This window comes from Megascapheus bottae, chromosome 7 (genome assembly GCF_031878675.1).
Source record: "Megascapheus bottae isolate mThoBot1 chromosome 7, mThoBot2.hap1, whole genome shotgun sequence".
Classification (NCBI taxonomy): domain Eukaryota; kingdom Metazoa; phylum Chordata; class Mammalia; order Rodentia; family Geomyidae; genus Megascapheus; species Megascapheus bottae.
This window is the reverse complement of record NC_143515.1, coordinates 61,780,132-61,806,997: the sequence shown is the minus strand read 5'-3', so window position 1 is coordinate 61,806,997 and position 26,866 is coordinate 61,780,132. Positions and strand designations below refer to the sequence as shown.

The 26,866-nt window shown below is 40.0% G+C and overlaps 1 protein-coding gene and 1 long non-coding RNA gene across 12 annotated transcripts in view; one reads left to right on the top strand and one right to left on the bottom strand.

Annotated features, from left to right (window-relative positions):
• Ltbp1 (latent transforming growth factor beta binding protein 1) overlaps positions 1–26,866 on the top strand; it is a 367,263-nt gene that overhangs the window by 241,662 nt on the left and 98,735 nt on the right. For 4 of the 11 annotated variants that reach the window (XM_090337168.1, XM_090337169.1, XM_090337165.1 and 1 more), the window contains 9 exons: positions 2,812–2,979; positions 5,935–6,162; positions 7,345–7,367; positions 10,993–11,092; positions 11,706–11,804; positions 18,850–18,975; positions 19,557–19,682; positions 20,649–20,771; positions 24,819–24,938. In XM_090337168.1, coding sequence (XP_090193294.1) covers positions 2,812–2,979; positions 5,935–6,162; positions 7,345–7,367; positions 10,993–11,092; positions 11,706–11,804; positions 18,850–18,975; positions 19,557–19,682; positions 20,649–20,771; positions 24,819–24,938 — 1,113 coding nt within the window. The remainder of the gene's footprint in view (positions 1–2,811; positions 2,980–5,934; positions 6,163–7,344; positions 7,368–10,992; positions 11,093–11,705; positions 11,805–18,849; positions 18,976–19,556; positions 19,683–20,648; positions 20,772–24,818; positions 24,939–26,866) is intronic. The other 7 variants (XM_090337170.1, XM_090337175.1, XM_090337167.1 and 4 more) reach the window with 4 other exon arrangements.
• LOC150060897 (uncharacterized) lies at positions 23,066–23,971 on the bottom strand. Its single transcript, XR_016536278.1, has 3 exons — positions 23,907–23,971; positions 23,676–23,773; positions 23,066–23,151 (listed from the first exon to the last, which is right to left on the bottom strand). It is a non-coding gene; the product is annotated as an uncharacterized LOC150060897 (long non-coding RNA).

The window sequence follows — 26,866 nt, the reverse complement described above, 5'->3', positions numbered from 1 at the left end:
GAAAAAAAAGTCTGGAAAGATAGGTTAACCTACGTAATCTTGAGAAAGTAGCAGGAGATTCAGGGCTACACACACATGGATGAGTTATGCTCAGTATGTAATATATATTCTCAAAAGGTATAAACCAGAGATAGAACTGTATTTCCTGCTTGGAGAGGGCTGGATTTGCTTATGCAGCATGACACAATAGGTATCCAGGCCATAAGAGGTATGGTTGACTGAGACCTCTAAACAATGCACTTGGCAATGGCTAGGGCCCCAGGAGGCTTGCTCTGTACTTAATGCACCCAGGCCAACCCCCTCTGAATTCCTGGCTCCAGTTGGAAGTTGCAACTACTTCTCTTTTCTCCTTTGCCTCACTGTCCTGGGCTTTGAAGGTGAAAAAAAGGGATAGGAGGATTCTGGCATGATCTGCCTCTCATCTGTGTGTGTTGTGTGGCTGAGGACACCGGAGAATGTTCTCCACACCTGACCCTGCCTAGCTTAGAGGACAAGGTGGAAAATTTGGAGTCTTACCAGAGCATTATTCAAGATAAGTCAGATAACCATTGGGGTTTCAGCAAGAAGATTTTCTACTTTCTAAGCTCCAGATTTCTTTCAGAATTTAATTCTCCAGAGTGAGTAATGTTAAAGATATAGCTGTAGGTTCAGTAAAGGAACCCTGATAAAGAAATCTCAGCATGACCTTTGTTGTTATTGTTTTGGTTAAGTTCTAGAACTGGGGCTTGAACTGGGTGCTATCCCTAAACTTTCTTTGCTCAAAGTGGATGCTTTACTACTTGAGCAATACCAGCATGTCTAGGTTTTTGCTTGTTAATTCAAATCTCATGGATTTTCCTACCTGGGCTGGATTTGAACCAGCATCCTCAGACCCTAGCCTCCTAAGTGCATAGATTACAGGTGTGAGCCATGAGCACCTAGCTTCTGACCTTGGTTCTTGTGTGGTATTCTCAACAATAAGATGTAGAGCTTATTCACAGAAACAAGAGGTTAGAAAGATATGTCCAGAGATCCCAAGATGAATGAGGGTTTTTTTTTTCCTTATGGGCAGTCCTATTTGTCTTTGTGACTGCTTTTTAATTTTTCTAAGTTCTTTATGAGATCTATATTAGTATTCACATCTTTTCTCATGGGAAAGTAGAAGCTAGGGGAGCTAAAAAAAATTCCATAAAGCTAAGTAACTGAGACCTCAGGTTGAAAAACCAAGATTTGTGTTTGCAGATTCAAGGTACTGCATCAAGCTTTGGCTCACTACAACCCATGGACCAAATCTGCTTACTGTCTGTTTTTTGTCAATAAAATTTTCTTGGGCCGTGGCCATGTTCATTTATTCATATACTGTGTAAGGCTGTTTGTGTGCAATGGAAGTTGCAGAAGAGACTCTATGGCCCACTGAACTAAAATAGTTATTCTCTGGCCCTTAGCAGAAAACATTCCCTGAATTTTAAACTAGTCATCATTACCCAAGAGAGCTTTCTGTGAGGAAGAGATGTCTTCCATCTGTGCTGTGAAATACAGAAGCCACTGGCCACATGAGGCTGGCAGAAGTGTTGAATTTGTAATTTCATTTCATTTAAATTTTATCCTAGTGGCAGCATATGGCTTGTGCCTAGTTGTACTGGAGTCCATGGTTCTAGTTTTTTTTTTTTTTTTAGTATTAGGATCTCCTGGTTTCTCATTAACATTGGGTTTTCCTTCCTGGTGTGGTGATTTGAGCCCATGGTAGCTTGGCTTTCTTAGCCACTCAAATGGGCCTGCCAGCACCCCCACTTCTGTGTTAAAGTACATCACTGAATCTTTATAATTTATTTTATCTTTTTGCTAGTCCTGCTGTCCTTCTTTCTCAAGGCTAGAGCTCTATAACTTGAGCCACAGCACCACTTCCGGCCTTTTCTTATGTACCTGGTACCGAGGAATTGAACCCAGGTCTTCGTGCATGCTAGGCAAGCACTCTACCACTAGGCCAAACTCCCGGCCTTTATCTTATTTTTTTTCTCCCTTTCCTTCTCCTCTTCAGCCATCTACACTTAGGCCTCTGCTTTTCCTCTGCTGGAGGCACTGTTTTTTTTTGGGGGGGGGTCGCAAGGATCAAAATTATTCCAAATACTTGAAGATCTTAGAATAATTAGCTAAGGAGATGACAAGATAGAAGATGCCTGTAAAACTGAGATCCCCTGAGACCAGATGTCAAGAAAGAATAAGCTCACTAGACTTATCCTTATTCTTTAGAGGACAAAGTGCCTGAAATCTGTACATGTTTCTCTGTACAATATATGAGATTTCAACTGCAGACTTGCTTTAATGAACACTGTCTTATAGTAAGTGTGCACACACCTCTCCCTTAAAACAGGGAGGTGATATTTAGTTCAATAAATTAGCTCATGTAATTTTGGAGGGTAGCAAGTTAAACATATGCAAGGCAAGTGGCAGGCAGAGTTGATGGTCCAGCCTCTGTCAGGAGGGGCCTGCTGGCAGAAATTCCTAAATTCCTCTTGTTGAAGAAGAAAAGCATTTTTTTTCCTACTAAGACCTTCAGTGAATGTGATGAAGTCTACCCACATGTTAATGCTTGCTAAAATGGAAGAAGGATCCTTAAGGGGACAAGAACACTCATAGTTATGATCTTTGGTGATTAGAGTAAAAAATTTACTTGGCAATGACTAAACCAAGAACAGAGGTCCCTTTCTTCTAGAGGTATTTAGTCTGAAGTGTAGCTTCTAATTTCATACTTAAGGATACATTTTAGTATTGTTCGAAAGATCTGTTTGGTTTTTGTTTCTTGTATAGCCATGCTTTATTTCTCTGGTGCAGCAGATCTCCCCGTGATCTCGGAAGAGAAAGGGCCCTGTTACCGACTTGTCAGTTCCAGCAGGCAGTGTATGCACCCCCTGTCTGTTCACCTCACCAAGCAGCTCTGCTGTTGTAGTGTGGGCAAGGCCTGGGGCCCACACTGTGAGAAATGTCCCCTTCCAGGCACAGGTAAGGTGTGCTCAGATGTACATTCACAAACATTCCCAGGCACAAGAGTTGGCAAAATCACATTTACAGGTTGGGGCATCTGGATTTCTTACTTTAAATTTACTTTTTGATAGTGAGTGCAATGTTATGTTTTTTTTTTTTTAACATTTTTTTAGGAAGCCTGGACAGAACCATGTTGAATTTCTTGGGGAAAAAATTTATATGCAAAGTGATTTTCCTATGCTTCAGGCTAATATTAGATTCCCACCTGGATTATAAGAAAAGCTATTACATTTTATCTGCATGCTCATGGATGCTTAGTCTGATATTTACATATAAAGACCAGAAATCCGTGTTGGACCTTCTTCTCTCATTCTGATTGGTGGCCCATGCTCTCCCAGTAATTGGATTGTGTACAGATTGACTCATTCACTCAATTATTTAACACTCAGCTTAATTCCTTTAATAAGATCATATGGAATTATATTCGTGATTGAGTTTATGCTGTGAAGATCAATGGCTTCCAAAGCAGAGCCTGCCAAAACCCCTATGAATTTTCATGAGAGCTCAGCATTAGTGAGTTGGTTCTTCATTCTTCTAATTGGCCTATAACTGCCTGATGCCCTGAAAGGGTACAAGTTCTCTCAAGCAGCTGCCAGCTTCTCAGGCATGTAGAGTAAAATGGAAGAGTAAAATGGAGTATCTATTAAGTATGCTATGACCAAGGCAAGATTAGACTCTATTTTTACTGGCTTATGATAGACATGAAAAGAGTACTAGATTGTTGTTGATGTTGATAGAATTCCCAAAAAGGCAATGACAGCATTCCATCTAGTCCATCTCATAGATCCATGCAGTATCTTAAAACTCTGACTGTCTAACATGACAGTGGACAATGTTTGTCATGATCAACCTTGGTTAGTTGTGAGAATCAGGAAAAAAATAAGGGCAAAAATAATATAAGCATGATGTTTAATTGGCAGACACGATCACTTTAGACACCTCCAGTTGGTCTCCTGTGCCTTCCCAGGCATTCATTATTGAAATATAATAATCAAATAAAAATATCTATGGTTCATTGACACATTTGAAATTCAGTCTTACAATCCTTACATAAATCATTTTCAAGATGGTAAATGTAACTCAGACTCCTCTCAGTGCAACACTGAAATTTAAAAATAATGTAAAAGATCTGTATTTTTGCACTTAACTCACTTTTGCTTTTAGAGTGATTTTTTATTAAAAGAAATGCTTATCTAAAGTCATGTTTTCTGGAAACATCTTTTCTTCAAATAATAATTCTGTTTCCCAGTTAAATGTAAGAATGACCTTCCACTTTTTTAGTGTGAGATCCTTAGGAAAGCAACATTTTAGCATGCTTTTAAAGAGTATTTTAGACTTTCATTTTTATTGAGAGCTAATTTTAGGCTCAGAACATTCAATAGAAGATCTCTTGTTTGGTCAACGTGAGAAGTGACTTGTTTTACTTTTAGTTTTAAAAGTAGACATAAAAAAAGACTCTGTACTCTCTCCTTGGTGTCTGAATTTGGTAATTTTCCTCCAACACCAACAGCAAAAGGATTAGGTGGATTTTCTCCCTGCAAGCCACACACTTCCATGCCACCTGTCAGCTCTTTGTTAATTCACTGGGATTATGAGTGGAGGTTAGCAAATCACCTTCCAAGCACACTTTTTCTCTGTGAGAATAATGATTTCAGAGCACAGAATAATTCCTTCTCCCAAGTTCAGGCAACTCATCCTAGCCAAGGTTTTGCTTGACTTTGGTCCTTGGAATGGTTATGACTTGAAAAGATATTTTCTTACATTCATTTCAACCTATCATTTTAGCAAGTCTCATCTCCTGGCCTTCCTCCTTACTATCAAAGCCATGCCCAGTTTCAGACCTTCTTGACTGAAAACAGGGGGACGTTCTCCTCTGGCTGAGCCAGACATTAACATTAATACCAGACATTCTCTTCTGTCGTGGGGCTTGAACTCTGGGCCTGGGCACTGTCTCTGAGCTCTTCAGCTTAATGCTAGCACTCTACACTTGACCACAGCACCACTTCTGGTTTTCTGGTGGCTAATTGAAGATGAGAGTGTCAGAGACTTTAGTTCCCAGGCTGGCTTTGAACCATGATCCTCAGATCTCAGAGCCTCCTGAGTAGCTAGGATTACAGGCGTGAGCCACCAGGCCCAGCTCTGGCTGAGCTGTTTGAGTTTAACTGGAAACAAGCCATAAGGATTTCAGCACCTCTCCTAAATTAAATACCCATCATCTGCTTGTCGCATCCCTGTCTTTTTCTTTCTTTTTCATTTTACTGAGATGTCATTGAGCTCTTTATTAATAACTAAAACAACACCAAAGCAAGAGGAGAGAATAAAGCCTGATTTATTCTCATATTATAAATATGGTCAGCATGAGATATGTAATAGATATATATTGTCTTCTGTATATAAAATGGTTTCTAATATACATACTTTGTTATTATAATTTATGTCTATAATGTGATAATATGATATATATAAAATATCAAATTGATTGCTAATATATATAATGTGATGCATAAGATATAAATAAGCTAAATTTATAAGAGATATACCAGTGTAAATATCAGTATATATGTACATTGACAGTATGTATTTCTATAGACTGTATTCATGTATATTATACTGATACATATTTCTATGTAACAGTATTATATATATGTCCACGTATATAAAGAGAGGGTAGGATAAAATATTAACAGGTTGAATACAAATGTTTAAAGAAAAGGTGGGATTTTTAAAAAATGTTAATTTGCAAGTTCATTAGAAACTTAAGCCATTTGCTTACATTTGCATCTGTTATTGAAGATTTTTAAATGTGCCTATGTAAATGATGATTTATTAAGAGCTATTCATCGTGATATTTTCCTCTGTATAGGTTTGCACTGTTAGATTTTTAAAAGGAATATTTTCCCATCCCAAATCTAGCTGCTTTTAAGGAAATCTGTCCTGGTGGAATGGGTTATACGGTTTCTGGCGTTCATAGACGCAGGCCAATCCATCACCATGTAGGTAAAGGACCTCTATTTGTCAAGCCAAAGAACACTCAACCTGTTGCTAAACGTACTCATCCTCCACCTCTCCCAGCCAAGGAAGAGCCAGTGGAGGCCCTGACCTTATCCCGGGAGCCTGGGCCAGGAGTGGTGGAGCCTGAGGGTGAGAGGGGAACTGGGTTGTGGGTTCTAAGCTGTCCCTCTGTGTGTCTGTGCCTTGGGTTTCTGGTTATACCCTTGTAGAACAGGACTGTAACTCACCTCTTAGCCCTACTAACCTGGGCTCTGAGCATTTGTGTGCTCTGGCCTATTTTTTTATATTTGTTGACTCCCTGCATGTCTTCCCAGGTTAGGCAGAACAGGTAAGGCCTCACTTGGAATTGCTTATGTTCCTAGAAGTTGTCATGGCCAAATGTTTGCAACAGCTCATCCCTTTGCATAGGGAGAAGGAAACTGACTTGGGCCTAAGTTTGCCTTAAGACTTTTCTGACAATGTGTCTGGCCGTATATTTACAAAAATAATGTGGTAGTAATTTCATTTATCTAGTACCCTCATTGTCACCATGAATTGGTACATCCGTGTAACGTATTTACAAATTATTAGGAAGGCATTGGTTCAGAAGAAAACTCCCAGTATGCATTGGCTCAAGTGTGCTTAAGGACTCATTCTGAGCAAGTCTTTCACAATACAGAGACATCATCCCCACCACAATAACATTCCAGATTGTATCGTGGTTCATTTGCTCAATAACTTGGTGCCAACCTCTTATTGGTTTATGGGATTTTCTTTTCACCCATAATTTAGTTATTGTGTCTTCCTGACAATGTTTATAGGGCATCACTACAATTTGGTCTATGTCTAGACTGCTGGGGTCATGTGCCTTGCTTCTATGAGTGGCATTTGCTTGTTTTTTTTTTTCACATTGACTCTAGATAGCACTTCCAACCTTATATACTATGTTCAAGATAAGTATTTAATAATGAAAGTAATTGCTTCCTTGGGCATGAGGAACTTCAGAAAATGAAGACGAGGCATGAAATAATGATGTCTCTTTTTTTAGTTTAAGTTCTCTTTCATGTTAACTGAGCCTTCCTCGAATTTTCTTAATTATTGAAAGTATGAGAGGCTTACTCATAGTTGTCCTCTGAGCTCCTATAATTTGAAGAAGAAATACAGAAAGTCAGTCATGTGTAATCTTCTCCAAAATGACAGGTGATTGTGACTCTGTATTTACTTTAGTTTGGTTCTTAATACTTTTGGACTTTTACTGATATTTTTAAGAAATTGAAATATGAGTAATTATCTTAAATTTTACTAACCCCCTTCTTTCTTTTCTGGTTTTAGTGGCAACTACACCCCCTGAGAAGGTAATTGATTCATTGTTTCTAAGCCTTCTTTTTTTTGCTCTTAAAAATATATTTTTAATATATTTTTATTGTAATTAATAGAAGGGTTACATGATATTTGCCAGATAAATGGTGCCTTAATTCCCACACATTGATACCCTTTCACATGTCATGGTCCCCATTTCCCTTCCCCCCTCCCCCACCCCTCATCTTATTTTCTCCCGTTCCCTATCCAATTTCAGATAACCAAATACAATTATATCCGATATATCAGGTAACAAAGTGAGATAGTGTAACAATATGAGATAACCAAGGGACAGTAGAAGTGATGAGAGATAACATAATACCTTAAGAACAACAATCATTAATTATATGGCTTATGTTTACATCATATTTTAAATGACAAGTTTAACAAACAATTGTTCAAGGAGGGAATCTCTAATTACATTCTCTGGGACTTAGTCTTTAGAACTTAATCAAAATTAGGCTAACGGTTTGTATGTCATAGACACAGATCAGCTTATGAAATAAAACATTATGATTATAGAGTCATAGGTTTTTTTGTCTATATAGTTATGTTTGTATTTCCATTACCATGTCCATAGCTTTGGGTATGCAGTTATTGAGTCCTCTCTCTTGTACACTTTGGATTTAATAACCGCATATTAAGGATACCATGCGCCTTTTGTTCCTTAGGTCTTGACTTGTCTCACTCAGCATGATTCGCTCTAGATTCATCCACTTCCCTGCGAATGCCATTATTTTATCTTGTCTGTTGGCTATGTAGAATTCCATGGTGTATATATACCACATTTTCTGTATCCATTCATCTGCAGTACTTAAAAATATTTTTGAGGGAATATGTATAGGATTTAAAATTTAAAATACACTAAGAGGTATGGAATGCATGATTTAGATTAAAAATAGAGCATTCATTCATTCATTCAAAAATGTTTATTGGGTACAGTGGAAGAAAAATAACAGAGACCAAATCACACACAACTCTTATTCTTGTGGAACTTAAATTCTAATGAGAAGAAAACAGAAAGGAAGTAATGTGGGCCAGAGACACACATAAAGTTCTGAAAGTCAATGTTTGCCAGGAGAGAAGGAAAGAAATGCTTTGACATGATTATATAGTTGTATGCGATCAGGGCATGAATAAAAATAAGTGAAGCGCTTGTTAATTCAACTGAAGTTGAACATACATGTCTGAATTTAATTACTGTACAGAACTTACCATTAAGCTACAAATACTGGAAAACACTGTTCTTTAGAATTTTAGGGAACTTTTTAAAATCAATTTTTGATATAGGAACATAATATGGGACTATGATTTGTGAGATTTATTAATAGGGAATTCAGACCTTTGTTGGACTCAAGTTCTATTTATGTAAGATTATATGTCTTCTAAATCTTGCCTTGATTTGATGGATAACATCATATTTAAGTGATTATTAAATATTTATATACATATTCTTCAGTTAATAATACTGCATTAAACGTTAGATTTAGATGAAGATGATACATAAGCTATTGTGAATAGTTTTTTTTCTTGCTTATTTGTTTATTTTCAGTAGTGGAGACAAAACACAGGGCCTTGCTTTTGCTAGCCAGATGCTCTACCACTTTGAGCCATGCTCTTGGCCCTCTTTTGTTTTGGTTTGTTTGCTTTTTTGTTTATTTTTTAAGATGAAGTCCTGCTAACTTTACTTGTGTTAGTCTTGACGGGTGCCCTCCTTGTGTCTACAGCCTGAGAAGCTGAGATATTGGTCTAGGTCATTATACCCAGATATAAATAGCTTTCAAAATTGTTAGGCTATAAGAGAGAGTAGACAAATATTAATCAGAGAAGTTAAAAGAGGGAAATTCTAATTTGGGGAGTACTAGAGGAGGTAGCTAGGAAAATGAAATTCTGGCCTTTCGGTTCTTGCTATCTTCCAAGGGACTCATGATTGAAAGATGTGTGCAGAGGCTGGGTAGGCGGACAACAAGAGTTATGAAAGATTTGGTTAGAAAGAGAATTGGGGAGCTGTCTTTGGGATGCAAGAAATATCAAACTTGGGTTGTAAAGCAGCTAGGAAATATCCTACTCCTCAACAGGACCCTACCTGACACGTGGAGAAGTGTTGATCAGGAAGTCTGCTGCCTCCTGCTGATGGGCGACACTCAGTCTGCAGACTGCGGGGCATGGATTAACATTTGATCACAGTCTGCTTTTCTGTTGATGTTGGCCAGGGGCTTTGGGAAAAGGGGTGCAATCAAGACAGACTGAAGTCATCTCTAGCAGGTTACAGAAAGCCAGTCTCTAGTCCTAAGAAGAGGGGACATAGGGGAAGGATAATGAGTGCCCAGAGAAATCATGGCAGAATGAAGTAAAGAAGAGACAAAGGCAGGGTGAGAAGCCAATGAGTTCAGTAAACAGCATGGGAGAATGAATCCACACTGGGCCGGTGAGGACTGTTGCTGTGGAAGAGTAAATACCTGTAAGGATTAGAAAAGAGACCTTACATCTGAATGGAATGGATTAATGACTGTGGATTAACAGATTGGTGGGAATGGAAATGAACAGCTGGATGATTGTGTGTGTGTGTGTGTGTGTGTGTGTGTGTGTGTGTGTGTGTAAAGCAGGAATATATGGATTATTTCAGCAGTTATCCTTTTGCATTTATGCTTACAAAATTAGATCTTTGATAAAATATTCAGTCAGCCTGTCTATTTTAGAAGTAGGAAAGAGGTGATAATTGAAGCCATGAGGGAGAGCAAGAGTGCAACAGGGGCCAGAAGAGAGAACTTTCTGGATGATAATAGGAAGAAAGGAAACAGTGTAGATGTAGCTTGACAAACACTTTTAATGAAGTGCTGGTATGAGCTCTGGCCTCACGCTGGTGGGTGAAGGCAGAAACCCTTCACTGTACTAAATGTTCAACTGGCCTGAGCCATGGTGACATATTTGGTTCTTGCTTGAGATCCAGGGGGCAGGAGTGACAGGATATGTTAAGAAGCTCTCTTTGGAAACCGCAGTACTTGTTGCTGTGACTGCCTGTCACTGTCAGAGACCTGGAGTAGATGTGAGGTTAATGGAGGCCTTATTACCTTCTTTCAAATAGTTTGATTTAGTGTGTGCATGTTATTATAATCCAGCTGTTTCATGTATTATTTAATCTGAAGAGGGTGATTGTGGGGCAGAGCCATAAGTAAGGCATGTGAAGATTGAGTCCTCATTTGGGGCCAGTGTTGCCTTGCCAAAGACCAAACAAATACCAACCTCTGAGCCAACGTCATTGCTTGAAAGGTTTGCCCATGAGCCCCAGGAAAACAGATGTGAGCCTGTGTGAGCACCAGGACTGCAGCAGTCAAAGGCTCATCCTTGTAGCAACAGTACTGTAGGTTTATGTTAAAAGATTATACAGGCTGCATCCAATGTCCCGTGATACTTTGTCCAAGAGTATAGTCAATTAAATAATAACAATACTGTATGGGAAACAAAGTAATTCCTACTTTAATTTCTACTTTAAATTATTTCCTTCTTTCCTCCCTTCCTTCCTCTCTCCCTCTCCCTCTCTCCTTCCTCTCTGTTTCCTTTCTCTCTCTCAACACCCCCCCCCCTTCCACACTTCCCACTCTCTCAAATACGGCCTTGCAGGAAATTCCTTCACTGGATCAAGAGAAAACCAAACTCGAGCCTGGGCAACCCCAGCTCTCTCCAGGCATTTCAACTATTCACCTGCACCCACAATTTCCAGGTAACCTGGGTTGATCTGGGCTGTTTGTAAGAGTATTCTTAATGAAAGCATAAAATGAGATGTGTATGTATGAGGGGTGACTTTGATCATATTTAATAGATAGAACTTGCAATTGAATTAAAATTTCAATAGCACGTACACTTTTGTGTGTTCCCATATCACCTCAGTGTACTGTGAAAAGGCACTTAAGTACTACAAGCTGGAAGTGGCACCGTGGATCAACATGGTAGAGCAGTAGCCTTGAGCTGAAGAGCTCAGGGACTGTGCCCAGGCCCAGAAGTCAAGCCCAACAACCAAACAAACAAAAAGAAGGAAAGTACTACAGGCATTCCAATGGGAAAGTCAAGTGTGACCACAAATAATATCAATTATTTAAACTTTGAAAGTCACTTTTTGCTGGGTGGTCATTTTTCTTAATTTCTGAGTTGTGGTATAATGTTCTTGCTAAATATTGAAACCAGTGCCATGAGCTTTCAAGATCTATTGTAGTCCTTTCTATCCACAAACTAGTATGATGTGTGATTTGAATAAGTTATGCTTGCACTGTGAAATTAGATCTCAGAGTACGTAACAGGCTTTAATTTTTCCTTTTATCCTTTACTTTTTCATGCAGTAGTAATTGAAAAGACATCTCCCCCGGTGCCTGTAGAAGTCGCCCCTGAAGCTTCTACATCGAGTGCTAGCCAAGTGATTGCACCTACTCAAGTAACAGGTTGGTATGGTATTTGCCATGCTTTGTTTGCTGGGAAAAAGGGTCTGCACCTCACTTAGAATCTAATATAATAAGATGGCTCATGACAGGGCTGGCCATAATAGCAAATGTTTGGAAATAATCAAAATATTACTAGAAGGAAAAGTATGCATAAATGACTTGTATTACATAGTGCAGTGGAATATAACATAGCTGTTCATGTTAAAAGAATATTTAATGTTACAAAGATATGCTTGTGGCCTAACGTTTATTAAAATCTAGAGAACACAAGGTAATGATGGGTTGTAAAGCTTAAATTCAAGGCCCGGTCACTGTCTCTGAGATCTTTCACTCCACGCTTGTGTTCATCCACTTTGAGCCACAACACCAATTCTTGTTTCCTGGTTAATTGGAGATAATCTCACAGACTTTGCTTCTTGAGCTGACTTTGAACTGCCATCCTCCTGAAGAGCTAGGATTAGAGGTGTGAGCCATTGGTGCCTCGCTTCAGGCTTGGGTGTTTTCCCTGAGCTCTTCAGCTCTAGGCTACCACCCTATCCCTGGGCCTGGGTGTTTTCCCTGAGCTCTTCAGCTCAAGGCCACCACCCTACCCTTGAGCCAAGCCCTACTTCCCATTTTCTAAAGATTCATTGGAGATAAGAGTCTCAGGTCCTTTTGAACCTGGGCTTTGAACCTTGATTCTCAGATCTCAGCATCCTGAGTAGCTAGGATTACAGGTGTGAGCCACCACACCTAGCTCACAATTATATTTTTAAGTGTCTACAGATACTGAAAATGAAACAGTAAGAAAATGCATTGAAGTGTTCAACTGCTTACCAGTTAATATGATTATGGATAATCTACATGTTTCTTAATTTTAAGAGAGCTAGGTTTCAGATCTGCAGAAAATCAGGGCTGAAGTCTATTGTCATATGTTCGTATGATGCTGAATTCCTTCCTTCCGCCCTCCCTTCCTTCCCTCTCTCCTTCCTTCTCTCCTTTCCTTTGCTTCCTTCATACAGTAGTTGTAGGTACTCTGCATTCCTCTAATGAAAGAACCATTCAGGAAGAATCCATAGGAGGAGAAAATTGGAAAGAATATGAATCAAAGAGAATGCACCTTTAGAACTACTTTATAAAGAGTAATCAACATTAGCGGAGGAAAACTGCTCTGCAGCAAATGGAATTTTAATCAAAATGTAGAGTTTCCCATTGGTTTTATATGAGGGCCAAACACAGACTTTTCTTTTATTTTTTAAATTTTATTTTATTATCAGAGTGATGCATACGGGGTTACAGTTACATTAATAAGGTAGTGAGTACATTACTTCTTGAACATTGTTACCCCTCCCCATGTTTTTCTCCCATCCTCTCCCAAGTTGTAGAATTCATTTCCAACATATTGTCTTGTGAATATATCACTGTTATACTGGTTCATCCTTTGTCCTTTGTCTCATCATCTTGTTTTCCCCTTCCCATCCTTGATTCAAATAAACAAATAAATGTATATATAATAAACCAGGTACCGAAATCAGATACAACAACAACAGAGAATAAACCATAAATGAAGGAAAAAAGAAAGACAGAAACAAAAGGGGGAAAAAAGGAGTAAAGAAATAACTTCATATAGTACATTAAAAACAACCACCATAAGTATAAATCTCTTTGTTTCCCTGTCCTGGAGGTTATTTCGCTTAGCCTCTTCCTATATGGCCATATGCATATAGCTTTTGAGCTATTTCTCTCCTCTGCTAGGAGAGTCCTAGATATGTACTAATTATTACAGATGAGGAAAACCATGGAGCCTCTGTTCCTTTGTATCTGGCTTACTTCACTTAATATGATTTCTTCTGAGATGTTCCATTTTCTTGTAAATGGGGCTATGTCATTCTTTCTAATGGCAGCACAGAAGTCCTATACTTCTTGATTCATCCATCTACCAAGGGGCATCTGGGTTGGTTCCATATCTTAGCTATGGTGAATAATGGTGCAATGAACATGGTTGTGCTGGTAGGTTTAGGATGGCCTTGTTTCTAGACATTTGGGTAAATGCCTGGGAGTGGGATTGCTAGGTCATAGGGGAGCTCTATCAAACACAGAGACATATTCTTGATCAGTTCTCTCAGAAATATTAGATATTTTCTCCTCTGTAATACAGAGGAAATAAATGCTACTTCTTACTCTTAGTTCCCTATTATAATTAAAGAAAATGATGGAATAATAAGAGCCTAAATAAATATAGTCAACTGTCCACTGATGGTAGATACCTTTATTACCAACCTGAGATCGAAAGTAGCCAAACATACTTGACATGCAGTAATTAGACAGTGAGCTATAGATTTGTGATACTTTTCTTCCCTAACTGCTTACTTGGCATGCCGTATTACTGACATACTGTCCAAATAAATTAAACATTTCAGCATATGAATTCTTGATTTAGCATAGTGTCTTCATAGCTAAAAGATAGGGTTGGAAAAAATAACAAAACCTTTATTTTTCTGGCAAATGTTTACAAAGTGGAAACATCTGTGTCAATTATTGGGGGACAATTTATGCTCTTAGTGGGGGCAGTTAGGAAAGCTAGAGAATTTCTGTAAACCTTTCCATGAGTTGACGACTGATGGTTGGTTGCTCCAGCTCTTCTGGAACTTTCCCCATGGCTTTTGCAGACAGGCCAGAAATCATTCTTTGTCTTCCATGTGCCTTATGGAAGCTTCTCTAATCATCACGGCCCAAACATTTTCAGAACTAGTTGCTCATCTGATTTTTCCAAGACTCAGAATTGATCCCCTGTCCCTGAAACATTATTCCTAGTGTCATGACAATCTCAAAACACTATGCATGTGGGTGGAAAAATGAACCTGCCTTAAATGAAAGTCATCATGTTTTGCTATTTGTCAGACTTGATTTTCTTACATTCATTCATTCATTCATTTCGTAATTACATGACGAAGAAACATGGTAACCAGGCTTATCTTCATTTTTCCAAGGGATTTCTTTCCCATTTAATTTTAGAAGATAAAGATATCAAACTGTTAAATTCACTCTTGGCTCTCTTGTTGGAGTAGAATGTTTGGCTTTCCATTCGTTTTTGACTATGGCTGTTTTGCCAAATTCTAAGTGAACTCTGTCACAAAAGAAAGAAGGTTCTTTTTGTGCCTCGGGGAAATGGTCTCAGGGTGCATTGAGCAAGAAAGAGTAAATCATCTTGTGAGCCAAGAGGCCTGTGGGTAGGCATTATGGAGGATGCATGAAAGGTCTCATGGAGGCCACTGGTTTGACAGACTTTTGGACGTTTATCATTTGAGTCACCCTCCAGTCCTTGAAAAACATGATGCATATTTTCTGTCCTAACAACAATAACAAATGGAAAAAGGGAAAAAATATTTCTTTAGTATTTGCCTGTGTAGTAGACATTGTGTTTGGGAATGAAAACCTCATAGGCAAAGAAGCCAAAGCTAAGAGATATATTGCTAAAGTTTTAAATGATGAGCACTCGTAATTTGGTTCTTTTGACCTCAATGGAAATATCGATGCTCTATTTGATTAGTTAACAGAATATGACTCTCTGGATACTTTCTACCTACAAGAGTAGACCAGGATATGGTAAGTGCATGAGAAAGTTCTTTGAAGTTAGAATTTCAACAGTGATAGTAGCTCCTCACTATGCAAAATGAGAGAACCAATGGAAAAATCAAGCATGGTTCAAAACCTGTCCCTTCTGTACTGATGTCCCTCTAGTGGTGTAACTCAACATCTTCCCCCATGGGTTCAAAGCCCTGCCAGCCAAGACCATTGCCTTCCAGTGGCATTTCTGTGGAGATGAAGATCTAGGAGGTAACCAACTACAATTCCTCCCTTTTTTTTTTGCCAAGATTAAGGGTCTGGATTGGAAAGAAAGGCTGTTGTTATGCATTTATCTTCTTACCCCTAAATAGTTATAATCCTTCAATATGATGTCTCAGCCAACTTTCCAGGAAACAATCTAAACATATTAGTAAACTGTAATATAGGAATGTATATTATTTGAATGAAGTGACACATTTTTTGAAGATGTCCATTCCATCCTGTTCACATCCTAAAGCTGTGTCTGCAAAATAGCAAATATTTAGAAATGAAGAGCTTGGCCTGTATGAAGGACAGCAGTGACTGCTGATCACAGAAGGCTAGATTAAAAGCCTTTCATTTGCACTGTGTTCTGTTTGTATCTTAGCCCCTAACATATGCCTTCACGTTCTAACAAATACATCTTCCTTTTGCAAATAGAATCAAAATGACAAGAGGATGGCATTTAGAAAAGTTAGCAATTGCCAGGCATGGTGGCTCATGTCTGTAATCCTAGCTACTCAGGAAGCTGAGATCTGATGATCACAGTTCAAAGCCAGCCTGGGCACTAAAGTCAGTGAGACTCTTCAGTTAACCACTAGAAAACGGGAAGTAGGGCTTGGCTCAAGGGTAGAGCAGTAGCCTTGAGCTGAAGAGCTCAGGGACAGTGCCCAGGCCTAGAATTTAAGCCACATGATCCTCAAAAAAAAGAAAAAAGAAAAGAAAAAAAAAGAGAATTTAGCAATTACAAAGAAAACCAGGAAATCTAATTTTCAGTTCTTTTAGGGGGATGCACTTACTTATAAAGAAGACAGAGATATGCATCTCTTTCTTGCATGCATGTGTGTGTATGTATGCATGTGCGTGTGGTACACATATATGCACTGGTCCTGGGGCTTATCATCCAGTCTGTTTGCTTGTAGACTCAGGAACATTCTACCTACCTCAAATGAGGAATACCATGCAACCTATGTTTCTCTGGGTCTGGCTTACTTGACTTTTTAATATAGAAAAAAGAAGAATCAGAAAATGTCAACCCTTAAATAACAAAGTAGAGATTGATCTTCTTGCATATATATATATATATATATATGTTCATGTAACTGAAATCATGGGCTATATTATAGTTGTCATCCAAATGTGTTTTTAGCAAATAAACAGTCCCCTATAATTCATGCTATAATTCACTGATTTCTGTTACTATTGCTAGTCCCATCAATCTAGGCGCTCAAGTTGATCATCTGTGTTTTCAGCCTTCTTAATTATTTTTTTTCCTAGAATTTGATAGTATACTGTAAAGATTTTTATTTTTCTGATAATTAGCATAAATAGGCCCACAAAAGGCATCTGTACTCTGCAAATGCATGAGTTTTGCACATCTTTCTCATACTGCCGTGTGATATTGAGTTAAATTCTACAGCTCAGAGGCTTGTTTCAGATAACTTGTATGTGTAGTCTTCCCTTTTATTTATTTAATTTTTTTAGGTATGCATCCTCTTTAATATTAGTACTACACAGCAGAGACATAACTTGAGAAACACATTATGTGATTTGGATTTATGCATTACACTTTTAATTACCAAGAATCTTTTTTTTTTTATTTTTGTCAGTCGTGGGGTTTGAACTCAGGGCCTAGGCTCTGTCCCTGAGCTCTTCTTGCTCAACGCTACTGCTCTACTGCCTTGTGCCTCAGCGCCACCTCCTAATCTTATTTTAAGATGTGCCAGGGTTTGTACTCAAATCGTGGAGCTCTCACTCAGCTTGACCGCTCAGATTGCGCCCTACCCCTGGCGCCCTGTCTCCAGTCCAGCTTTTGGTTGGTCATTTTGGAAATGGAGTCCCTGGGAATTTTCTATCCAGGTAGTCTTTGCCATGCCCGTCCTCCAGGTCTCCGCCTCCTGAGGAGCGAGGACTGATTTGACACAGGCACGAGGGAGCCCTGGGGAAGCAGCTGCATGTGAAAATCTTGAAACTTCAGCACAGCCGGGCGCTGGTGGCTCACACTTGTAATCCTACCTACTCAAGAGGCTGAGATCTGAGGGTGGCGGTTCAAAGCCAGCCCGGACACTGAAGTCTGTGAGACTCTTATCTCCAATTAAGCACCAGAAAACCAGAAGTGGCGCTGTGGTTCAAGTGGTAGAGCACTCACCTTGAGCTGAAGAGCTCGGGGACAGTGCCCAGGCCCAGAGTTCAAGAACAGTTCCAGCACAATAAATATACTTCATGGAAAGTGAAGAACATGGTTTTGCTTTTGGAGAGCAGCTTTGGCCCCACGTTAGGTGATCTTTGTAAGGATTGCCAAAAGGAGACCTCCCCTTACCCAACCCCCAAAGCCGCTTCTGTCAGGAGAGAGCTTATATAGGGGAGGGAAGGGGCGTGGCTGGAGAGGGGGTGTGGTCAGGGAGGCGTGGCCTCTGCAGATGCGGAAGTGACCTCAGAGGATGGGGACCCACCCACCGCCCCCAGGCATGCCAGTTGCCTGGGTTACAGGTGCTGGGCTGGAGCTTATAAGGAAGGGCCTAAGGACCTCGCGCATGCGTGCAGGGGGGCGAGGGCCAAGGGAGGGGCCTTTCCTCTAGGGCAGACCTGTCTTCATCGGGAATCTTTGTCTAAGTAGTCTTTTATGTCCCCTTCTGCAGAGGGCACCGTGAGTTGTTAGCAGCAGTTGCTTGCCTGGTTTTTCTCCTAGGTTTGTCTTGCTTTGAGGCCCCATCTGTTCACCTCGGGGCTTTTGATCCCCCTCATGCCAGCATCTCTTAAGCTCTGGTTTCTGTGTGATGACCAAGAAACAGTACTGTCAGCTCTTAACAGATACGAATGTGATGCTTCTTTATCATTATTCTTTTTGAGGTGGGAGGTGGCAGGGGTGGGGGTGGGGGAATTACTGGGGTTTGCAAGACTTTAAGTTCAGATCTCCATACCACCACAAAAAGATAAAACCACAAAGCAAAAACCAGTTGATTTTTCTTACCACTTTCAACATGCCCTCCTTCAGTGTTTCTACTCCAGTTCATCTGAGAAGATATTCCATTAGGGACCATTGGTGACCTCAGGGACTAACTAATCATAAAGCAATCATGGGAATTTGCAGTTGATTTCACAGTCACGCTTGTCTTTTTAAATGCATACCTGGTGGTAATTGGCTCAGCTAGCTGGGAAACACAAAGTAACTGCTTTCAATAGCAAGAAAACCTTTAATGTTCACCTCTGGGTTTCTGTTTGCTTTTGTCTCCTTTTAAAGAAATCAATGAGTGCACTGTGAACCCTGACATCTGTGGAGCAGGCCACTGCATTAACCTGCCAGTGAGGTATACTTGCATTTGCTACGAGGGCTACAGATTCAGTGAGCAGCAGAGGAAATGTGTTGGTAAGAGACATTGTTAGTTTATGTCAGTAGAGAGGTTTGTAGCTGTTAATGTGTGTATATGACAGTTAATTGTGTATATGTATGGGAGTGGGTACCTAAAGCAGCATCCATACTGCTATTTCTGCTTCATTTGCATGCATTCACATATAGCCTCTAAGATATTAAGTCAAAAAGGTCATAGAGGTGACCTGATACATCCCCCCCACACACACACACACTAGCTGTGTGTACAGTGGAAAAACCCCTGAGGCATTTCTATCACTGAATTACTAAGTGCTTACTTGAGCCTACTGACCAACTTGGCCCTTTGAAACATCACCTCTTTGTGCATCCCCACTGTCATGATCATTTTAGCTTTGGCCTTTGCAGCTATACACAATAAGCTGCTTTCTTCTTTCTACTAATAGTCCTTTAGCTTGGGGTGAGAGGTAGGTCCTGTCTCCTTGGCCCATTCTCCTCCTCAGTTAGAAAGGCCTCTATTCCTAGGGAGGAAGAAAGAACTAGGCTGGATGTCTTTAGAACAGGAGGATTGAGTTTTTGTTGAACAGCACTAATCTTTTCTCACATTCTTTTGTTCACAGATATTGATGAGTGTACTCAGGTGCAACACCTCTGCTCCCAGGGACGCTGTGAAAATACGGAAGGAAGTTTCTTGTGTATTTGCCCAGCAGGATTTATGGCCAATGCAGAGGGTACCAACTGCATAGGTAATGGTAGTATTCTTCCTGATGTACAAATACTCAGGACTTCATCAAGTTCAGGGCCTTCTCAGAGAACCCAGGAGCATTTGTGTCAAACTCCTGTTCTGACATAGCTGTTGATTAGGCACTGGGATATAAAAAATGGTTATTTCACAGCCAGTATTTCTATGATGGTACTGGGTTTGAACGCAGGAATACTTTTCTTTTGGCTGGCCAGGTGTTCTGCTCCTGGAACCACGGCAATTCCTTTTTGCTTTGGTTGTTTTTGAGACAGGGTCTCAGATTTATGCCCAGGTCTGCCTAGATAGAGGTCCTCCTGTTTCTACTTTCCATATAGCTGAGATAGCAGACCAGGTGTCCGTGTGTCCAGCTTTTTCTTGGCTGACATAGAACTCAAGAACATTTTTGCCCAAGCTGACTCTAGCTGTGAGTCTCTGAATCCTCCCTCCTAAATTGCTTAGATTACAGGCATAAGCCATTGCATTCAGCCTTCCAACATTTCTGAAGGAAGATATGCAAAGATTGAAGACAAGCGTGAGATATGACTCCTCCCCACCTCATGAATCAAAACCATGTTAATTGTGGAATATATCAAACAAATGAAGGACATGATGGCAAAATCAAATACATTTTATTTTTTTATTTCAGTTTTTGGTGCCACTATTGTTCTTGATCTCAAGGCCTGGGTGCTGTCCCTTAGCTGTTTTGCTCAGAACTGGTACTCTACCACTTGAGTCACAGCTCCACTGCTGAGCTTTTTGGTAGTTTATTAGAGAGAAGATCTCTAGAAATTTCTGGCTGGCTGGCTTCGAACCACAATCCTCAGATCTAGCCTCCTAAGTAGCTAGGATGATAGATAAGAACCACTGGCTCTCGTCTCTCCTTCTTGATTAAATCTGAATGAAGCAAAGAGAGAATTGGGATGACTCCTTGGGGGAAGTAAACCTGGACACAGCTTTCTACTTCCCGCAGATGTGGACGAGTGCCTGAGGCCTGATGTGTGTGGGGATGGCCACTGTGTGAACACCATGGGAGCCTTCCGATGTGAATACTGTGACAGCGGGTACCGGATGACCCGAAGGGGGCGTTGTGAGGGTGAGTCTGCTAGAGGACTGGGAGATGGTGGTGGAACGCTAGGCCAGTGACAGCCCATGAGCTCATCCTCATTCCTGCTCTCTGGATTTACAGACTTGGCCTCTTTTCTGGAGCTCTGTCTGGATTCTGTTCCATCGTGGCATTGTTTTCACTCCACTCTCTGTCTCTGCTGGTATTTTTAGTTGACATCACTGTAGAGCAATTAACAGTTCAGCATCCTACTATAAACCAGACTTTTTAAAAAAAATTTTTTATTGTAATTAATAAAAGGGTTACATGATATTTGCCAGATAGAAGGTGCATTAATTCACATACATTGATACCCTTTCACATGTCTTGGTCCCCATTACCCCCCCCCATCTTGGTTTTCCCCCCTTCCCTATCCAGTTTCAAATAACCAAATACAAATATATCCAATATATCAGATAACAAAGTGAGATACTGTAACAATAGGAGATTACCAAGGGACAGCAAAAGAGATGAGAGATAACATAGTACATTAAGGACAACAATCACTCATTATATGGCTTTTGTTTCAATATCCTAGAGGTCCTTTCAATTAGCTTCATACTATATGGCCTTATGTATCAAGGTTTTGCTCTATTGCAAATCTCTGCTAGTAGAGCCCAAGGTTTCTACTGATTATGACAAATGAGGGAAACCATTGAGCCTAAGTTCCTTTGAGTCTGGCTTACTTCACTTCATATGATTTTTTTCTAAGTCTTTCCATTTCCCAACAAATGGGGTGATGTCGTTTTTTCTGACAGCTGCATAGAATTCCATTGTGTACAAATACCACATCTTGTTGATCCATTCATCAACTGAGGGACATCTAGGTTGGTTCCATATCTTTGCTATGTTGAATAATGCTGCAATGAACATTGTTGTGCTAGTGGATTTAGTATGCCCTAGTTTCTGGATGGTTGGGTAAATGCCAAGTGGAATTGCTGGGTTATAGGGGAGCTCTATGTTTAGCCTTTTAAGGCACTGCCATATGGCTTTCCATAGTAAACCAGACTTTTTTAGGGTGTCTGCCTGATGCCTTTCTCGAACATAGAGAAAATGTGACCAGTGCTTGTTTTGTTTTTCATTTTTGACCTTTCTATCTTGATGTATTCCTTTGTCTCAACTGCCTCCTTTGAAATATGTTCTGAGCCTTTTTTTTTTTTTTTTGCAGATTCTCTTTAGAAAGAATACCGGACCAACTCTTAGTACTGGATAGAATGTTTTTATTACTCACCCAAACCAGGAGATTACGCTCATTAGAAAACACTGCATGGCTAGATGTGTAGTCATTTTCCTGAATTTGTTTATTAGCTTCAGCCATGGGCACAGGGGTTGCTGTGGGGGTGGTTTAGAGTTCTGATAAGAGAGTGGGGGTGGGTCCAGGGTTTCCTGCCTCACTGCCTGCAGTCCTGTCTCTTGTCTTCTGGTGTAGCCTGGTGTCTTTCCTAGCTGAAAGGGCAGCCTCAATGGGCCTGTCTCATGTCAGCTGTCTCTTGGCTTCTGCTTTTTTCTTCTCAGTTCCAATGACCCAGGCCTGGAATAAGAGCTAATTAGATAATTTTTTGGCAGTATATCCTTTCTTCTCTTCCCTTGGCCCCTTGGGTTCTAAGCTAGAGACAAGTGGGAAGGTTTTATGTTACTGGATGTCTGATCAAGTCGGATCAGAACACAGCATGATTCCTCTCCTGATGGCCAAGGAGCCATGGGACAAGAGTCAGCCGCTGCCCTCTCCCTCTGGACATTCCCTGTGCTGTAGTGTGGCTTGGGGACAACAAAGACTAGAATCACCTGACAGCCCTTATGCCACCTGAGCTAGGTGCTTCTGAGCTCCAGTGAACATCCATCTCTTGAACATAGCCGCCATCCCATTAACTTGTAGGATTGCCAATGACTGTATCTTCTGTGGCACTTTGTTCTCAAGTTTTAGTTATTGTCATTGTTGAGTTTTGTTTTTTGAGACAGAATCTCATTATGTAGCCCAAGATGGCCTCAAACTCTCCATCTCCTGCTTCCACCTACAGCTTGGATTACAAAAATGTACCACCATGCCTGGTTCAAGTTTTAGGAGTGTGTGTGTGTGTGTGTGCATGTGTGCTGCTCCTGGGGTTTGAACTCAAAGCCTAGGAGCTGTCCCTGAGCTTTTCCACTGAAGTCTGGCACTCTGTCATTTGATGCACACCTCCACTTTTGTTTTTGGTGGATTTTCCTTCCTGGGCTGGCTTTGAACTGTGATCCTTAGACTTCATCCTCCTGAGTCGTTAGGGTTACAGATATGAGCCACCAGCGCCCCGATAAGTTCTAGGTTTTGTTTTTTTTAACTTCTCCCTTTTCTGACTTCCAGTGTGGTTGTCTAAAGCTTTTTAGTCTTCTAGACCTGTGGAAGAAATATTAAAAACACAAAAGAGTGCTGAGTTTGAGTCTGTAGATACAAAGAGGTCAGATCCTAAGAGATAGGATACATTAATAAGGATAGAAAGGAGTAGACAAGAAATTTAAAAATTAGACCATGAAAACTGGTAGAATAGCCCATAATACTTATTATATGGAAATTATCCTTGGTTTTCTGAATAAAGAATACATCATTCTATTCTTGTGAAAAATCTTGAAAGAAAGAAGAGCCAAACAATGTGACTGTTTTCTAATTTCCTTGTGGACCAGAACCAAAGGGCCCCAGGCTTCTGGCTCACCAAAGATTTTCTCAGCTGTCACTAACAAAAGCTGTGGTCAAACAGCGTAGGTCTCCAAGGAACCACTTGTAGTTGTAATTTACAGACATTATCTCATACACCACCCCGTCCCCCCTCAGCCCGCTGGATCGCAGTGTCACAAGGCAGACAGTCCCTAACTTTTGAATGGGGACAGGCATGTGCCACAGGAAACCCAGTGCGATTAGCTTACCTTGCTCATCCTTGTGGCTTTATGTGTTGTCACAACCTGGCTTGGTGACATTCTCTCACTTAACAATTGCTTTTCTATCCAGAGGAGGTTGGCATGCCCTTTGGAAAAATGAAACTGGTAGACATATTTTTTTTCTTGATAGGACAAGAAGTGCCAGAACATCTGACATTATTGTCATTGTTTATTGGCAAGAATTTTTCAACGGATAGAAAAGGAAAAAAAAATACTGACCTGAAGCTTATCTCATTGCTATTATCTTCATCTTTTTTGATCTTAAGCATCTTTCTCCAAATGTCTAATGAACATGAAGAAGGAGATAAGGGTTAACAGTTGATCCAAATGAAAATATCATATACCTATGGTTATTTACTTGGTGAAACAATTATATACTTTTTCCGTTTCACTTCCCCGTTTATACGTAGTGTTATAGAGGCTCTCTGTGCTTTGTGTTCTGTGTGAGGATACTTAACATATGAAATCTACATATGTGACTTTGAAATCTACCATCAGACAAAACCACCCTTTTCCATGGGGCTGGCCAATTGTTACCATGTAGTGCAAACTGAACTTTCTCCTGGATAATAGTTTTTCCATTTTGTTGTTTTTATTCATCCTTCAAAAAAGACATAAAGTTGGCAGGCACTGGTGGCACACACTTATAATCCTAGCAACCCAGGAGGCTGAGTTCTGAAGATTGTGATTTGAAGCCAGTCTGGGCTGCAATGTCTGGAAAACTCTTATCTCAAAAAAGCTGGAAGTAGAGCTCAAGAGGTAGAGTGCTATCCTTAAGCAAAATAGCTTAAGGTTAACACTCAGGTCCTGACTTTAAGCCTCAGGTTAGCCACACACAAACTCATACATGCACATGTGCGCGCACACACACACACACACACACACACACACACACACACACACACACAGATCTGATCTTTATGAAGACTGGCTTTAACGCTGCTGCCAAATCCCAGAGTGGAGTGTTCTATAATAATCACACTAATGCCATGTATTAAAGTCTAGCCCCAATGTTTCACCCACATCTTTTCTCCAGTGAAATACTGTGTACTTTCTCCTCCTACAAGTAGTATTTCACTTCACTTTGGTTCTCTGGTAAAATTTTCTTGACCTAGATCTTTGGTTTTTCAGATATTGATGAATGCTTGACACCAAGCACTTGTCCAGATGAGCAGTGTGTGAATTCCCCGGGGTCTTACCAGTGTGTCCCCTGCACAGAAGGCTTCCGAGGCTGGAACGGACAGTGTCTTGGTAGGTGCCATTGTGTTCCTTCCCTTCCAGATTTCTATTTCTTTTGCATGTGTTTCTTTTGCATAGTGGAAGGCCAATTTAGCCCCCTTTTTAAATGAAAAAGAAAAAAGTTATGAATTTACAGCAGTCTTAGCAGTCTCAGAGAAGTTCTAAGTAATTTTTTAACTGTGGAGAAAATACAACAATGAGTTGGTGTCCAAGATATGAGATTCTAGAAGGAACAAATAATTCTCATTGAGTCACATTGTAACCCTTAATATGATTTTCAATCATCAAAACCACATAACGTAAGAATGTTACAGGAAGATCTTAATGTTCTATGTTATTTCTCTTTTTTTGCCCTTTGGTTAATCTCGTATTTTTACTGTATCTGACTTTGTTACCTGGTATATTGTGTATATATATATGTATATATACATACACATATATACATATATATACAATATGTATACAATATATTATATATGGTTTATTTGTTTATTTGAAATAGGAAAGGGAAGTAGAAAAAACAAATGATTGGGGGGTAGCAGGAGGGAAATGGGGACAAAAACATGAGAAGGGGTATCAATGTGTGAGAAGTAACATACCTACTACCTGGCAAATGTAACTGTAACCCCTCTATACATTTCCCCGACAATAAAAACAACAACAACAAAAAGAATGCTACAGGGAGATGCACTGGTTTGCACCCAAACATGTCACAAAGAAAATTAACAGATGGAGCAAGAATTGGGGGGAATCTGTGGTGTAATGAGAAGTCATGACAGAATGCATCACCATGAGAACAATTCTCGAGTTGAGAATCTCATGGAGAAGGGAGGGAGGGTATTTTGACTGAGGAAACAGTGCATGCAGGCAGTCTGAGGAAGGAGGAAAAAGATCTTATTCCAGAAGCTGTGGTCAAGCTTGGAGAAGCAGAGAATTGCTACAGATGAAGAGACGGACCATAGAAAGTTGACTCTCAGAAATGTTGACTTTATTCCAGTAACTCAGAGGAGACATTGAGGAATAGTAGGGGGTGGGAATAAGCAGATAGCATTGCCCCTCTCAACATCAGAGCTCTGGGGTCATCACCAGGTATAATGGATAGTAAAGATGGCCGCTGGTCTGACCCCTGACCCCTTCCCCAAAAGTTTCTACCAACATGTACAGTCACTGTAAGTCGATGGGGAATCAAAGAAAAGATGTTGTTTCATTAGTTGTTTTTTTGGTATGCATTTCTGTGTATAATCTGTGCTAGCCATAAAGTGCATTTGTTGTCAGTTTTTCCATTTGGCATAAAATCCTTATCTGCCTCTCAGAATTCTATCTGTGTTCTTCCTTTTACACACTGAGGCATAATCTTAGAGAAAGGGCATGAGATTTCCCTTCACTAACTACAGTTTATAATAGTAAAAACTCAAGCTTGATGCATGAACTTACTAATGGGATGTGACTGGCCAAATTGGCAAATGATCTTCAAATGTAAATAATATTAAATGGGTTCTTATATGTGTGTGTACACATTTTGCTCCAACATAGTGGCAGAAATAGCAACTCGCTGAAAAGTAATTTCACTTTTGACAACCACATGGATAGAATCATAAGCAGACATATAACCCCTGGTGCACAACTCAAACAAAGACACAAATGAAACCCCTTGTTCCATGCAATCTCTGTTTTCTGTGTTGCCAAAGTCATGAATTTCCATCATAAAGATGAGCTGTGGACTTTTCCCTCTGCTCTCTCTACTCTGCACATCAAGGCTCTCTTCTGTGGTGGAATTAGCCCTTCTAGTTCTTGTTTATATGGAACTTATAGCTCAACATATCTTAAGGGGGGCTTTCGACATTATTCTGAAATAGATTTTCCATCCTATTTTTTTATGGCAATAGAGCTTTCAAGAGATTTAAAGCTGATTGTGACCAAAAGCACCTATTACAACATTC